Source organism: Lissotriton helveticus, chromosome 9 (assembly GCF_964261635.1).
Source record: "Lissotriton helveticus chromosome 9, aLisHel1.1, whole genome shotgun sequence".
Classification (NCBI taxonomy): Eukaryota; Metazoa; Chordata; class Amphibia; order Caudata; family Salamandridae; genus Lissotriton; species Lissotriton helveticus.
Genome location: NC_136070.1, coordinates 543,918,975 through 543,936,031, shown reverse-complemented (window position 1 = coordinate 543,936,031; position 17,057 = coordinate 543,918,975). Strand labels below are relative to the sequence as shown.

Sequence of the window (17,057 nt, the reverse complement as noted above, 5' to 3'; positions counted from 1 at the left end):
CCCGGGCTCAAGGCCGATTTCTTCATCGATGGCGGGTGGCGGAGGCGCGGGCCATTCCTGTTCTTCGGTCGGGGCGGCCGGCGCCGGGGCCCGGGCTGCCATGGATCGGGTTGTTACACAAACCCACTCGGGTAGTCCCAGCATCCCCAGATGCTCTCTCCGCTCGACTTGGGCCCAGGGGGAACTCTCTAGGGGCCCGATGTAGGTAAAACTTATTTACTGATTCTTAATTACCGAATTTTACCGATTCGGTAATTAAGAATCGGTAAATAAGAAGGGGGGTATGTAGGAACATCCAGATGTTCCATTTACCGAATCGGTAAATATCTGTATTTACCGATTCGGTAAATACCGACCGGTAATGCTCCATTCATTCCTATGGGCTTTGAAGCCCATAGGAATGAATGGGGCTTTACCGGTCGGTATTTACCGAATCGGTAAATACAGAGTTTGACAAGGGTGCAGGGGGTGTCACTTTGACACCCTCTAGCACCCCCAAAAAAGGTTCGGGGGCCATGTGGCAGGCATACCTGCCCTAAGGGCAGGTCTGCCTGTCATATGGCACAGGTGTGCATGCACACATGTGCATGCACACCTGAATCGGTATTTTACCATCAAATATATTTGATGGTAAAATACAGATTCGGTAAGGGTTGTGGGACTCAGAAGAGTCCCACCTACATATCAAAAATATCGAATAGGTAAAAACACCGATTCGGTATTTTACAGATTCGGTACATTTACCGATCGGTAAATTTACCGAATCTGTAAAATATGTTGCCCTACATACCATTTTGTAAATACCGGTCGGTAACGGCCGAAAATACCGATTTTCGGCCGTTACCGACCGACCTACATCGGGCCCTAGATCGTTTCCAAGGAGGCAGTCCACGGGGACGTCGTCCCGGACGGTTACCTTTAGCATGCCCGACACCCCTCCCCACTCGAAGGGGATTCGGGCCATCTGGCACAGGGTCTCGGAATTGTCGGCGGCCAGCACGGGGCACAGCACATTCAGCAGGATCTGTTCGGGGGTCACCAGGTGGCAGCGGACGGCTGTCACACTGGCTCCAGTGTCACGGAGTGCTTCGGTCCGGCGCCCATTAATGTTGACCCACTGACGGTATTTTTGGGTGTTGCTCGGGAGTGGAGCCCAGGGAATCATGTCTCTCTCGCCCAGACAGACTGGGGCCATGGCGGCTGGCTCCCACTCGGTCTGGTCCTCGTTGTAGACCTCTTCTTCTTCCTCCCCTCCTTTTCCCAGTGCTGCGGCAGCGATCTGGCGGGTCGGAGGTCCGGCGATGCCGGTGCGCTGGTTCATTGGGCATTGGGGGTCACTGGCGAAGTGACCTGGCCGCTGGCATTTGTGGCAGGTAAAGATCGGACGGGGCCCCGGTCGTGCTGGGGGGCCCCTCTTTGGGTCAGGGACGGTGAAGTGTTGTTCTGGGGCGACCCCCGGGGTGGACTCTGGGGCGGCGCAGGCGGGAAGTCTCGGCTCCGGTTCTGGCCTCCTCCGCCGCTTCGCTGGCGGGGGTGCCCTTGCGTGTTCCGTCCGGACTCTACTATCGGGGTCCGGGGGACCCGGGTGCTCACCCATCGATCGGCCTCGACGGCGAGTTTCCGTGGCTCGGTCAGCTTGCTGTCGAGTAGATGCTGTCTGAGCTCGACAAAGCAGTTGTTGGAGAGGTGCTCCCATACGATGATGTCGAACAGCTGCTTGTAGGTGGTCACTTTGCTGCCCTTTACCCACCCTTCTAGCGCTCTGCTATAAAAGTTCACGTACTCCACCCATGTAGTACCGGGTATCTTTTTACAGTCTCTGAACCTTTGCCGGTACATCTCAGGGGTGAGTCCATACCGGGTGAGCAGGGCGTCCTTCATGTGATCATAGGAGGACATCACGTCGTCGGCCAGGTCCAGCAGGGTGTCTCTTCCTTCGCTGACAAATCTCCCCCAGAGGCCGGCACCCCTATCTTTTCGGAGTATGCGGTGCGCGGCCGTGGCGACTTCGTAGGCCTTAAACCACTGCTGGATGTCGTCATTTTTGTAGTACTCTTTGACGACATCCTTGGGAATGTGGACCTTCGGGTCGGCAGGAGGCGGGGGGTTTCGGAGCACAGCGGCGCCAGCTTCTTCGCTCTTGGCCTTGATCTCCAGCTCTTTGAGGCCACGCTCGTGTTCGAACGCGAGTTTCTTTTCTTCCAATTCGCTCTGTCTCCGTCTTTCCTCCAGGTCTCCTTGCAGTCGTAGTTGCTCAAGGGCGATTTTCTTTTCCGCTAACTGGAGTTCTCGTCCAGCCGGAGTCGGGCGAGCTCCAACTCGTGGAGCCGGCTTCTCTCTCGTTCTCGGGCATCTTCGTGGGAGAGGCCCGGGTCTCTGTTGGGGTTCCTTTCCTCTACGGGGGCCGCTGAGGTCACCTGGTGCACGTCTGGGACCGGTTCACCTCCGGTCGGGGGTGGTGTCTCTCGGGCCTCCACCCATGTTTGCAGCGCTTCTTTAAAATCTTCCTTTGTACTTAGTCTGGTGGTAGCGATACCTAAGTTTTTGCAGAACTGTTTGAGTTCTTTGTGTGTACTCCTCCAATAGTTCCTTCTGGAACTCTGCGGTCGTTCCGGCTTCTTTATCGCTCATGGTTGCTGTGGTCTCTGTTAGTAGTGGGCGAGTTGCTCGCTGTACGATATGCGTCGGCTCGGATCCCACCGCTGCCACCAATGTTAGAAAGGCGATTCCAGGGGAGACAGAAGATGTCTGACTGCCGCCCGAAACCCACCTCTCTGTATGGAATTGGCCGAGCGCCGTCGAGAGGCCTCTTTGGCGAGGCTCCTCTCCTACTATAGTAACAGCCGAGCAATCACACCACCACAGAGAGACACCACACAAGAGTAGGTTTAAGAGTCTTTATATAAGGAATAAAGGAAAGGTTCTGCAGCAATATGTACAGGGGGGTCGTGGGATCCCAACAAAGTCTCAATGTCCGGGGAAGGGGGTAGCGGGACAGTCTTGGTACCAGCTGGTACTAGGAAACCCTGCGCACAGCTCTCAATCCTCGAGCTGGGGGGTGCCGGGAGCCGCGACAGCGTCAGCAGGGCTCCGAAGATGGTTCAACTTGGTCGAGCCGCGACAGCGTCAGCAAGGCTCATAGGATGGTTCAGCTTGGTCGAGCCGCGACAGCGTCAGCAGGGCTCATAGGATGGTTCAGCTTGGTGGAGCCGCGACAGAGTCAGCAGGGCTCGGTGGATGGTTCAGCTTGGTAGAGCCGCGACAGCGTCAGCAGGGCTCGGCGGATGGTTCAGCTTGGTAGAGCCGCGACAGCGTCAGCACGGCTCGGAGGATGGTTCAGCGTAGTGGAGCCGCGACAGCGTCTGCAGGGCTCAGAGGTTCCAGGTTCCAGAGTTCCTATCAGGATCGGCCGCGACGAGGTCAGCAGGGCTTCGACTCCCAAATACAACTGACTTCCTGATCCAGGGCTGGCCCAGATATAGGGCTGGAGTCCTTTGATGTCCGGACCCTCGTGCCTGGGGGGCAGAGGGGCCGGGATGAAGGTGTCCAGACACCCAGCAGGGGGGTGGAGCCAGCGCCCAGGGAGGCCGGAGGGCGATCGATACCAGGCGTCCGGGGACGGCTGGAGGGCCATCGAAACTCCTCTCCTCCGGGATCAGCCAAGTGGCCACTTTACCACCTGGGTTGATCTTGTTGCCACGATGTCGGGGCTTTGCTGGGGCCGCGGCCGGGGTCGGGCTGAGGCCACGTGCTCGGGACGCGATGGGCCCAAGATGGAGTCGGGCCTGAAAGGGTGGCCCGGGGTGGTGACCGGACCTGCAGAGTTGGGGCGAGCCGGGTTCCAGCGGGGGAGAGCCGGGGTTTACCAGGGGTCGGCTCTCGTCGAGAGTTCGTTGAGGGTGGTGTCCGGGGAGCGACAGCGGGTCGATGGAGGGCCGATGTCGTCCGGGGCCCGCCATGCGGGAGGGGTAGGACCACGCCACGAGGCCGGGTCCAACACTTACGGCAATGACCTGTCTGGTATATAATCAGAGAAAGTGAGGACTGCGGGTTCCTTTTAGAGTTGAAGTCTCCAAGAGACAACAAGAGTTTGGATTGATTTTATTTGGGGGGGGGGGGGGTCTTAGAAATGTATTGCTCGGTTAAGACTCTTCTGGAAGATCCCCGCACACCATGTCTTCTGCAGGTTCTGTTGAAGCTCGTCTTAGTCTGGATGGTGGCACCGGCAAGACCACTTTCGTGAAGCACCACTTGACCGGCGAAATCGAGAAGTATATTGCCACACTCAGAGTTGTAGTCCACCCTCTCGTTTTCCACACGGACTGAGGCCCCATAAATTCAACGTCTGGGACACCACCTGGCGGGAGAAGTTTAACGGCCTTCGAGATGGCTACTATATCCAAGCTCAGTGTGCCATTATCATGTTTGATGTCACATACAAAAATTTTCCCAATTGGCATTGGGACTTGGTGTGAGTGTGGGAAACAATCCCCATCGTGTTGTGTGACAACAAAGTGGATATCAAAGACAAGAAAGTGAAGGCAAAGTCCATTGTCTTCCACTGGAAGGAGATCCTCCAGTACTACGATATTTCTGCAAAAAGTAATTACAACTTTGAGAAGCCCTTCCTTTGGCTCGAAAGAAAACTAATCCGCAATCCCAATTTAAAGTTTGTAGCAATGCCTGCTCTTGCACTACCTGAAGTTGATATGGAACCAGCATTGGCAGCACAATACGAGCAAGATTTACAGAGTGCCCAGACAACTGCATTGCCAGATGAGGATGATGATCTGTGAGCGAAGCTGGAGCCCAGCGCCAGAAGTTTTGTTTTATAAGCAACTGTCCTGTGATGTCTATGGTGCAGCGTTTGCCACTTTATTATCTAGCTGAGCAGAACATGTGCTTAAATCTTTGGAATGCGGAAGGAGATGAGTGGGCTTCGGAGTGAATGTGGCAGTAAAAATTAATTCCTTCATATTTTGGACCTGCATATTTAGCTGTTTTTGACTGCAATTACTTTATCCCTCACGTTTCAAATCTAATTTAAAGACTGCTGCAGTTGCATCACATTCAGTGGTGAACCCTGTTATAGTCTAAAGGTAAGCGGATGGATTTTATTGAAGGATGGGGGGTGTGATGGTGAAGGCAAAAATCATTCAGGTTCCCGAATTTCAAAGAGTGATGTGTCTAATTTATTTCTATATGTGTGTGTTGAGGAACTCCGTTACTTCGTTGACCATATGAAAATTATCCAGATTTGAGGTGTTGAGTCTTTTAAAGCAAGTTCAGGGTGAAGATGTCCTTTATGGTTGATTTAAGGCTCATGTCCGCATTGAAAATGGGAATGAGTGGCTTTGTGTTGAGCGTGGTAGGAGGTAGGATAGTACCTTGGAGGTCACCCCATGACCTTGCAGTTCCTCCAGTTATGTACTTGCTATTTTCACCAACTGATATCTATTGTCTAAGAAGGACGAGACCCACGGAATCTGACAATGAAAGCATGCGAGATGGTCCATGGTTTGAATCGGACTTTCAATATTCAAAGGTGTCAAAAGTTGCCAACAGGTCAAGTAATATGTGCCCTAATCCAAAATGCAATGCACTTCATTAAGGGTTGTATTGATTGTGAAGTGTCAATATTATCTCTTCCTAAAGTTATTCTACATGCCTTTATGGTGTTGCTCTATCGCATGCCTATGGCATTTTTTTTCTGGCAGATAATTCCTCTGCCGAGTTGTCTGATATCAATTCCAGTTAGTAATGAACGGAGGAACGTAAAGTCCTTTTCTAACCCAACTTTTCCCCAGCTGAGAAATGTCTAGTCACTCGAAGTACTTGTGATGCCTGACAATGTTGTCTTCTCTGAATTCTCCGCCTCCTCCACTGCGCAGTTCTTGGTCTCATCCTGATTTGAAAATCTCATCTTATTATTTTTTTCTTCCATATCTTTTAGTTTCGAAAACATAAAAACCTGATTCAATCACAACATACAGACCAGTACCCAGAACAGACACAGTGGAGTTACTTAATTGAAGTTAATTGCCATAGTCTTGTCACTTATCAGCCAGAATCAACTGTATTATACAGTTAAACAATGCAGTACAATACGGTGTAATTCGTGTACCCAGATCCACTATCATAGGGCGTCCAACGGTGGAGGATTCCCAGCCCCCCCTCCTCCTCAATCCACCATAAACCCCTTGGCCAGGGAAGAACCAGGGCCCACTGTAACAGGGAATGGTGTGCATCCCCCTCAATGGGGCAAGGCGACCGGGCGAGCCACACCTACAGCCTCACCCTTCATGCACACGCGGGGCAGGGCAAGCCTGTCCTGGGCCCTACTTGGACCCCCCAATGCCCAGCCTGTGGCCAACCCTGGAGCTCGATTCCACAGCCTTCTACAGGCACCTGTGCACTCACCAGGGGGACTTGGGTAAGGAGATATATGTTGGGTCGTTAGGGGGGGGGGGGGTGGAGTGCAAGTCGTCCCACGCTTCAAAGTTTCTGATAGGTGTCCCAGGTCAGTCCCCTGGCCCCCTTGCCACCCTCTCTATAGGTCTCTGCAAGGACATCTGCCTCGGTGCATGCCCATTTCAAAAAGATGCAGAGATAGCGCAGCACTGTTATCTTATTACTGAAAGCTTAATTTTTAGGCTAGTTTAGTAGTCGGAGTTTTAGATCTAGCAATAGGCTTTGGCGCTTCAGGTGATATATAATTTCCTCACCGGTGTTTTATTTGGCTTTACACCCCGATTATGATTTTAACATGTTTTTTTCTTAGTGTATCGCTAAACCCTCAATTTATATTTATTTTTCAGGATTCCCACCCATGCCAGTGCCTCCGGCTGGTTTTGCTGGCCTAACAGATGAAGAGCTTCATGCCATGGAGGGACATGAGCGACAGAACCTGGAAGCACGTCTGCAGTGCCTTCAAAACATCCACACATTGCTGGATGCTGCTATGTTGCAGATCAATCAATACCTTACAGTTCTAGCAACCATTGGGTAAGTACTAAATGTCTAATACTTAATGATGTTAACTGCCATCTGTTTGGCTCAGTGATGTACACCTTAGCTTAACATGTTAGTTTGTGCGTTCCATTATATTTAAGTATTGTCTAATTATCCAACATGAGAAATTAGTTCTCCGAATCACTATCTGCTTGTCATATGTGCCTATTCTGAAATCCAGCGCTCTGACTTCCCACAATGGCATTTCCGTAGCCGTATCAAGAAATTTCAGTAGAAAATAGAACAAAAAAATCATATCTAATTACATCAGTCACCTCTTTAAAGGAAACCCAACCTTCAGCCAGTGGGGTGAGAGTGCCTTGAGCTCCGTTACTTGTCTGCAGTTCCGCTTACTCGTCTGTTCTCACCGTCGAGTATCTACTTCAACTTCCACAGTCAACAACTTTTCCTCAATTCAAGGCTCAGACACTCTGTAGGAAAGTGCCCCTTTTTGACATGGTCACTCCCACTTTTTGCTTTGTATTTTAAGCAATTTTGACTGACGTGGACTGGATTCCTGCGAACCAGGTTCCCAGTGCCAGGGATCTTTCCCTAAAACAAGGTAACTGCTCAATTATTCCCCAATTGGCAAGACCGTTAGCATCTCTGGAGGTCCCTAGCAAATGGTACAGCTGGTACCTAGGGCAGGGGTACTAAAGAGGGTCCCGAAAGGCTGCAGCATGTATTGTGCTACCCTAATGGACCTATCACCAAACTGCCATTGCAGCCTGCATGAAATGGTGCATTCAAATGTGAAAACACAACATAGCACGCGCCTTGTGTGCCATGCCATCAGACATTGCATGCAATATATGCAAGTCACCCCTACAGCAGGCCTTATAGCCCTAAGGCACTGGCATCATATTACATGTGAGGACCTACTTGCCTGAGCAGAAATGCCCCTGTGCTGCCTAGTTCAATTGCTAGATAGTACAAGTGAACAGAGAAGCCATCTTAAGTACATATACTGAGCATTGATCATTACGAGTTCCCCAGGTACCCAAAGGCTCACTGAAACCTATGGTGTTTGGTATCAAGCACCTTGTCGTGATAAATCCATACTGATGCCAGTAGTGGATATATTAAGATATGCATCCGTGCCCCCTGAAAACCCACCAGCCTCTTCATATGCTTGCTAACTGGTATCTTCCAGCCTTCCTCCACAGACTATATTCTGACCCCCCTGGAGTTGAGAGCCTGAGTTCTGAGGTCAGAACCAATGCCTGCTCTTACAGGAGGTGTTAATACCTCCTCCAGCAGGAAAGCTAGTGAATCTGCATACCAAGGCCAGAGACTTCAAAGCCTCTGCTGCCTTTGATATGCGGACTAGGCTTCCCCCGGACCTGGGAGATGCCACCCCCTGCCCTGAGGCCCCTCTGGCACTAGGTTAGGCGGGAAATTACACTTGCGTGGAGGCATGTTGCAACACCAGACTAGTCACACCCCTAAGGTGTGCTGCCTGATGTGCTTCTCGAAGGAAGGATTCCAACATCTCGATTTTGGTGGAATTGGAAACTCTGGGATTGAGTGATGCCCACTCCTGTTCATATAGGGCTTGTAGTGACCCCAAGGGTAAGTAGCCCATTGGCAACTACCCTTCACTCTCCTTAACTCCCCTAAATTCAGTATATAGGTGCCCCCCTGTCAGCAGGAATGGCGATTCACCTTGCAAAAGAAGGACAAAGATGAGCTGAAGGAGTGAGAACTGTAGGCTACCGTTGGACTTTGGCGATAAACCCTGCCTGCCTACTCCTGACCCGACAATTTAAAGAACCCAACTAGTCCTGCAGCTGTGCATCCTCCAAAAGCCTCTGATGACCACCAGCACTTCACCAAGCTATCAGCATCTCCGTTAAAGTGGAGAAACCACTTCCCTGCCACCTACAGGTACTGACTGGTTTACTGAATTGCTGATCAACGGGTCCACTGACGCAGCTGCAGCCAGGAGGAGGTCACCGTGCACACAGAGGTCAGACCTGTCTTCCCCTCCAAGTTTGGAGACGCCAGAATACCCAGGAGCCACCCTGAACCAATACCCGGGGTACCTGACTCTGTGCGGCAACCAAAGCTTGTTTGAAGGCCAGTCGGACTTGAGCACCGCAAAGAACGACCAACCGACCAGGGATGTCTGCATCACAGATGCCAGCACCAAGAGTGGCCCAGAGCATGTTCACGTGAATGAAAGTACAATGTTCTGTTTCAGCCCCACTTTCCACGGCAAGTATCCGAGGATAGACCAGCACTAAGTCTGTAACCTCCGTTTGTCCCCTGACCACAGAGGAAACTCCTATGTGGCATTCCCAGTGTTTCAGAATATGAAAACATTTCATAATAGTCAGGCACATCACGTTGCTGCCGCCTCCGTGTTGTATTGGCGAGAGGTAGAAGATACTCTTGACCTCTTTGGGAACAGTGACACTGAAGATCCTCAGCTGCTGGAGGCTCTCTGTGCCAAGTAGGAAGAGGCCTTCTCTGTGGATAGCTCTGACTCCGATAAATAGGAGCCCCCACTGGCTCAGCTTCTACTCTCAAAGGTTGTTGCAGTGAATACTACTCTCACACTCCACTTGTGCCCAGGAAGTGCCAGCTTCCAGCTTCATGATGCCTATGGCCCGCCACTGCTTCATGGGCATGGTCTGCATGATCAGTTGCCTGAGTCGGACCTGACGCCCACACAACAACCAGCGTCGAAGTCCTACTAAAAGCGATGTGCGCCAACATCGACCGCCACCTCGAGCCTATTTCCAGAATGCTCTCCGGATATCCGTCTGAGTCGAAACCCATTGAGTCTAGATCCACTGAGTTGAATTATCTGAGCCAAACTCCGCCTAGCCTTTGAACTGAAACACCCTTCAATACCCTCGGGTCACCGCAAGGCCTTTGCTCCAATCAGACAGGAATTCACAATTGCCTCATTTGCTATCTCCAAGGTGCTTGACCAACCGAACCTCCATCGACTCGAAGAACAGGTGATGCAAGGCAGTGGTGCATTCACATTCAGCCTGGCAGAGTTGGATCCTAGCCAGATCTCCTCATGCGCCTAAGGAATGGTTCCCCACAAGAGGAAGTTGACCTTTGGGGTGGCCCTAAACCCACTGGTGGAGCCAAGGCCCGAGAAGCTTCAGCATCATACTGGGTCACCTCTCCACTCCCTTCTTTACCCCTCCCCCCCAACTTTCTCCACTTCCTCCAGCTCCTCCTGTATCTATTTCCGCATGCCCCCTGTGTACCCTCAGCCAATTCACAACTGGAATGACAGGGCATTCCTGGACCCCAATATGAGCCTTATGACATTCCATATGATCCACAAGTCCCTATCCTTGGGACGACTATAGTATAGAGCCCGAAGCGGACACTCGTCTAGAACTATTATCTCACCAAGCCCTCACGCCCTACCTCATGAGGTCCTGCACAGCGGCAGCCACCTTCCCCATGGTGGAAACGCACATTTAGCCAGAGGAAGATGGCTTCCTAATGGAGACCTTCTCCTACATGCAGCCATCTCTCTGGTACCTACCTACCTACCCATGCTGAAAGCCATGCTTAAGCCCGCTAGTGACATCTTCAAAGAACCTTTGAAGGTACAAGAAGTCACGCCTAGGGTAGAAAAAAACCATAAAGCATCTCCCTCCCATTGTATATTAGGGGGGATCTACCACACAACTCCTTAGTCATACACGCGGCCAAAAATCACTCTAATTCCCAGGGCACAGGAGATGTGCCCCTCTGGATGGGAAAGTAAGAAGATTGAGATGGGCGGAAAGCACATTGCAGCACAGTCTGCCACCCATTGGTGTATTGCCAATTCCATAGGAATACTCTCCTGGTATGACCAGGCACACTGGGATCAGATGGAAGGCCTCATCCAACATCTCCCAAACCAAAATAAAAATTGGGGGCCGTAGTTGGTTGCAGAAGGAAAGATCATATTCGAGGCATTTGTGGTCATCGGCTCCATTGTTAGTAGTGAAGTAGTGTGGCTCACTGGTTAGAGGCGGCAGACCCGAGAGCAGAGGACGGCCCGGGACCAGGGTTCGATTCCCGGCGCGGCAGGTTTCTGGACCAGGGTCAGCGGACTCGATAATTCTCTCGCCTCGGTGCCCACTCTGATCAGCGATCACACTCGGCAACTCTGGGCATTAGCTTGCCTCATCTTCACTAACGGCCCCACCAGACCGCCGGGGATGCCTGGTCTCACCCTGGAGATACCCATTAAGGGACCATCTCTCAGGGAAGCCAGGAAGGGTTTCGCAGCGGTCGAAGCGCCTTGGGACCCTACGGGTAAGTAGTGCGCTATATAAATGCCTATACATACATTGTTAAAAAAAAATTCTACCCACTGGGTTGAACGCGTGTTCCTGTGCTCTGGGTCATCACTGTTGCGGTGCTCTTTTTCTATTCACACTAGGCCTACTTCTGTCTCTTGGTCGTGTGTCCCCACTATGCCACAACGGTGATGGAACGGACACAGTTCTGATATTGTCCTCGCTGCCACGCAGAATATCCCCACACTAACTTTCATCAAGTCTGCAAGTTGCACAAGTCACCTGAGCACATCGAATCCACCTGCGATGCCTGTTGCTCCTTCCGTTCTAAAAAGACTGTCCCCGACCAGCAGGCACGTTGACTCGAGATGTCACGCAGGAGCTTCAACAACACCCCAGGCCTATTCGGTCCCAAGGACATCAAGTGGGGAACATCATCCACATCCATTGTCTGCAGATGAAGAGGCTTTCTCCCCTGAAGAAAGCTTTGGTTCCGGTCTGCAGATCGAGGAACTTCACCAGCTTAGCAGTCTGAGTACGACACCCCTTGTCCCTCAACAGCGCTCTCAATCTGAGCAGCCTTAGACCAAAGAGCACACAGCCACTCTGGAGCGCCAGAGACAGGCCTTTGGACCACCACTGCCTTTGAGCCATGGTTGGCACCGACAGACCACTTTGAACATTCTGTCTGTCTCTGGCTTAGTGCTGAAGAAACCTTTGAGACTGGCCACTTCAATTCCAACTACTCCGACACTGACCCTACCCTCTGTGCCGACCACATCCGCTTTGGCACCGACCCGAACCTCAGCGCCCACCCAAAACCCCTCTTGGAGCTCTAGACTTCGGCATCGACCAGCAGCCCAGACATCGGCAGGGCGTGGTCGAAAAGATTCTCTACAAACTGAAGGAGGAGGTCAATGTAAGGCAGAAGCACCTGGTAGCCCACCCCCAATGGGCTGGATCCTTACCCGTCCTTGAGGGTCTACTGTTAATCCACTCTTGGAATGCCAGCTGACCTTCGAGGAAGCCTTCGACATTCTGATTCCACCAAATCAACGTAAGAAGGTGGATAAGGTTACCAGGCCCTTATCCCATCCACAATGACACAGACCCTGACTTGTACCCTTTCCGTCCCTCCCCGTATGATTCCACATCCTATTATCCCTTAACCAGGCCTGCCGCCAAGGGTTTGCTGCCATTGCCTGCTCTCCATGCTGTCCTGGGTTCAATATTCACTGGGCGCTCCTCCACATCGCCACCGACCCCCGGTAAACCAGACCATGGCAGCGCTGCCGCCAACATCGTACACAGCTCCAGCGGCGCCCGTCCGCGCCAGCACCTCCCACTGGGTTCTCTCCATCGGGTACGGCGTGCATCCCGGTCAGTGTCCTTGGCCGTAGCGAGCCGGTATCTCCTAGCACGGTAGCTGCAGGGTTGCCTCCTCATGTCGCCGAACTGCTCTGTGCAGGTCCGGGAAGCACCCCCCCTATGATGCTAGGCAGCCATTGAACCTCAGGGCGGCAATTTTTTCAGGATATTGAGCGGTCCATTGCAGAGCTTCTCAGTGTGCATCCCCTCCGGTCGCCATCTTCGCCATGCCCCCTCCGTGGCACAGTACATAAGCTTTAACTCTGATATTTATACTCTGAGGGAGCAAAATACAACAATTAATACTTTGGTGCCTTTGGCACCTGCACATCAAGATCCAGTGAACATCATTTGCATACAGTACCTGATGCCTAGGATGTAGCAAATGTCCACAAGAGATCTCTGAATCGGGTATACACTGCAGACCTGTTAAAAGAGTGGATACAGCTGATACTCCTAGTAGACCGCGACTACATTTTCTGTTTTGCATTACTACTGCTAGTTGCGCATATTTGGCTTCCACCTAGAAGATCATATCCTTGTCCTCAATACACCATTATACCAAACTGTGGATGATGCAGACAACATTAAGAAAAAAAAAGGGCTCAGAATGTTGGCCTAAAAAGAAAGAGATATTGGGGCTTAGGTAATTTTGTGCTGTTTTCTCACTTGAAATGTCAAAATGAGACATAATGGACATTTTATGCCCTGACATCAGGCTGGGTTGGAGTAATTGAGTAAAGTTTGGTTGTAAAAATAAGTGCCTTAGAGGTTGTTGCCAGTAGGAACCTTTATGCATATAATTTGGCTCTTTCCTGCAATACAGATGTTTTGGAAACCGGTGAAAGAGACTTTGATTGAGTGATGGAAACCCAGTTGAGGCATTCATAAACTATTTTAAGTGTGTAGATTGGGATCAAGAGCTTATCTGGTACCAAACTCAGTTTGTGAACCTAGGCTGCACAGTACGAAAGAGAAGTAGCCCAGAGCAGTGAAAGCTGCCAGATAACAGTGGAATTTGGTGAGTTGTGTACGAGTGTCTTGGGGAAGAGAGGATTGTGCATTACAGTAGAGGGTGAACCCACAAATGTGATGATATGGTCCCTGTGGATAGACTATCACGTCCTGTGATGGAATAAATATCAAGCAACAATACAATCCTCTATGTTAACTTCCTGGGAGCCTTAATGGCCCAGAAAACGGAAAATGTAATATTTATTTGTAAAGATGGATTACGTTGTGTATTCGCTGGGATATGTATACCTGAGAGTGTGGGGAGAAGGTTTTGCCCTCTTTGCATTAATGCCTGTAAAATAAGTCATGGAGCATGGTTGGGAGGATTTGGGAACTGTGCTACTATATTTTACTGTATACTCCTATGGAGTAGAAGGAGCTGCTTCCCTGCATCATGCAAGCACTCCAAAAGAACTTTGAGCACTCCAGCCACTGCAAATCCTGACACCAGAAAGCACCACTGCACCTGTGCCCTCTAGCTTGAGTTGAAGTCAGCAGTGGTGCCAGTGTGGTCCCCCCGACCCTGCAGAGACAAAGACCATCTTGGATTTGTCCACAGTGGACATTTCAATGCCACAGGCAGCCTTTGTGCAGGCCCCCTCTACTGCAAGTGTCTCTGGTGACAAAACCCATTGCATCAAAGCACCACTGCACGTAGCCGCATTGGCCCGAGGAGAAGAGGACCAAAGGTGTCTCCACGTCCCTGAGCATTGTGAGACCTGAGCCGCCTTCTTAGTTCAGCCTGACTTGTCTCATAGTCCCAGCCTCTTTGCAACCGGACTGTTCCCCATTAAAGTAAATGTAACACTCAACACCGTAACACACCTCTGAACCAAGACGCACAAGAGCCTCCTGTGGTGATCTTTTGTTGTTTTTTTGGGCCTTGCTCCATACTTGACTTAAGCCCACCACATTAGTCCTGTAAGTCGCTGTGAAGTGCCCGAATGCAGTATGTCGCTGCCCGCCCCCCATCCCCCCATAGGATAACATTGAGCACCGGAAGCTGAAAATCATATCTGCACCCATGCGCCCGAGGTGACCTGTTGGTGCTGCCTTGAACCTTGCCCCATACTTAGCTTAAGACCAGGAGATTGGTCCCATAAATCACTGTGAAGTACCTGTATGCAGTGTATGTCTTTCCTCCTTAGGATAACATTACCTGTTCAGAAATTGCACGAAGTCTCCAAGAAACCTGGAGGGCTGCCAGTGGGTCACCAGTTGCCTGAAGAAACTCCTTTGGAGTAGAGGAGCTACTCCCCTGCAGCCGCAGGCACCAAAGACGAAGGTGTTTTTCACTGAGTTGCCGCTTCCCAGCCAGCCTGACCTAGCAGCTCCCTAGGAGGATGACCCTGTGCTTCTGAAAAACAGATCTATCCTTCCACCGAGTGAGAGGTCACCAGGATCAAGCAGAGCAGCATAGAGCCAATACCTGAGGGACTGGACCCATTGTTTTGCCTAGACTGGACACCAACACCAAGCAAGACAGACCTGCAGATCGAGGGACTTCAGGAACATTGAGAGCTGCCCAGCTGTCCTATTTGCCCCTTTTCTGTAAAACAAAGACCAAGAGTCTGTGACTGCCTCCACCCGATGCCTCAAAGCACCCGCGGACCAGAGTACATGAGAGGTGACGGTGCCAACAGGATCCCCAGGGCCTTAAGAGCGAAGCCCACGCTTAGGTTTGCCCAGACTGAACTTCCAGTTGCCGCCTGCAGCTTCTTTCTGCAGCCCACCTCCAATCACAAGAAACTCCAGCACCGGATCCAATGGCGAAAGACACCACAGCGCCCTAGCCCCCACAGCCCGAGGAGAATTGGACAAAAGGCGTCCTCATGTGCACGAAGGTCTCATCGGTGGAGCCCTCCCTGTGGGTTTCCCTGGACTGGTCTCCCATCCCAGCTTGCAGCCTCTTTGTAACCGGACCGTTTTCCCATTGAAGTGATTGGGACACCCGACTCTGTGACACACCTCTGCACTTGGCCGCCCCTGAGTCTCCCAAGGTGACTTACCTCAAGTCCAGAAGAACAGTCCTGTAAGTCGATGCTAAGTGCCCAATGCAATACATGTTTTTCCTCCATAGGATAAGATTGCAGATACAGAAAATGCACCATTTAATTTTTTTTTATCAATTCATAACTCAACAAGTACTTACCAGATTACAATGATCTTGGTATCAAAATTAATATATATGAGTGTGTTGTTATTATAAATTGGTGTCAGATTTCTTTATTGAGTGTGTGTTATTTACTGTTTTTGTATGTGTAATAAATGCTTAGCACTACCCTCTGATATACCTAACTGCTAGCCCACATTACCACAAAAGAGAGCATTTGACTGTCCTGTGTAATTCCTTTGGGGTTTGCCTGGACTCTGCATAGTGTACCTCATTTTGGTACACTGTATAGAGAGCCTGCTTCCTACTTTGGTAGTACAGTAGTGAGGTCCAAACTTTGCATTTACTGTACCACTCTGTCAGTATTGTGATTCCACTAAGTAATCCACAATTTACTTTGGAATGACCCCCCAAAAATTCAATTCCACCTAACCCACCCCCCCCTTCTGAATTTTTTATCTTTTTAATTTGGTCTGTCAGCGCTTTAAGTCCCACAGTCCTTTTTTACAAATTTAAAAAGTGTCCTTGACAGTTAGACTGTTTTAAAAATATAGGCTGGTTGATTTTTGCTAGCTTACTAAAAGGTTCAAACTGTTAAAAAACACCGTTTTAAAATGGCTTCCCTGCCCACTTGCACTGGCAGTAATAGGACTGACCAGCACAGGGGAGTGTCTGCTCATGCAGGTGCCTTCACATGTAATATTCAGCACCCCGCCATTGGACTGTCAGGCCTGCTGTAAGGGTGACTTACAAATATCACATGCAGTTTCAGGGGACAAAGCATACTGTTATGTGTGACCTATCATGTTTTCACTTTTGTCTGCACCAAGACACGCAGCCTGAAATTGACCTTTTTTTGTTGTTTTTTTCTTAAGCAAATTTTATTGAAAAATGTGTCAATAGTACAGCAGTCTTCTATTAAGGCAACATCACCTCAGAGGCCTTTTTAGAAGTCTGATATCTCCACATAACATAATAATGACAACTGGCATAACCCCTTTACTCCACCCCCAATCATGAGTCTGTTCTGTCTTACAATAGTTATGTACTGAGGGCAAGCATGCTACTGATAGTCTAATACCAGTTGTGCGTCACACGCAGTCGAAGGGTGATGCACATACAATGTGGAGTCTCAAGAATTTAGGGATGAGCAAGGCTCTTAAGGTAGAGGAGGAATCTGCGCAGGTGGGCCCTCCGGGGTTGGTTCTCATGTATCTGGATGTGGGTCCCTTAAGGAGTCCATCTGTGTTTCCCAAACCTGTGCTATTTCAATGGACCCAATGCCA

At 50.5% G+C, this 17,057-nt stretch overlaps 1 protein-coding gene and 1 pseudogene across 1 annotated transcript in view; both read left to right on the top strand.

The window, feature by feature from the left end:
- Window positions 1-17,057, top strand: part of SYVN1 (synoviolin 1) — a 252,716-nt gene that overhangs the window by 217,472 nt on the left and 18,187 nt on the right. Inside the window, exon 14 of the mRNA XM_078660424.1 lies at window positions 6,819-7,005. Coding sequence (XP_078516550.1) covers window positions 6,819-7,005 — 187 coding nt within the window. The remainder of the gene's footprint in view (window positions 1-6,818; window positions 7,006-17,057) is intronic.
- On the top strand, window positions 4,422-4,796 carry LOC144781524 (GTP-binding nuclear protein Ran pseudogene; annotated as a pseudogene).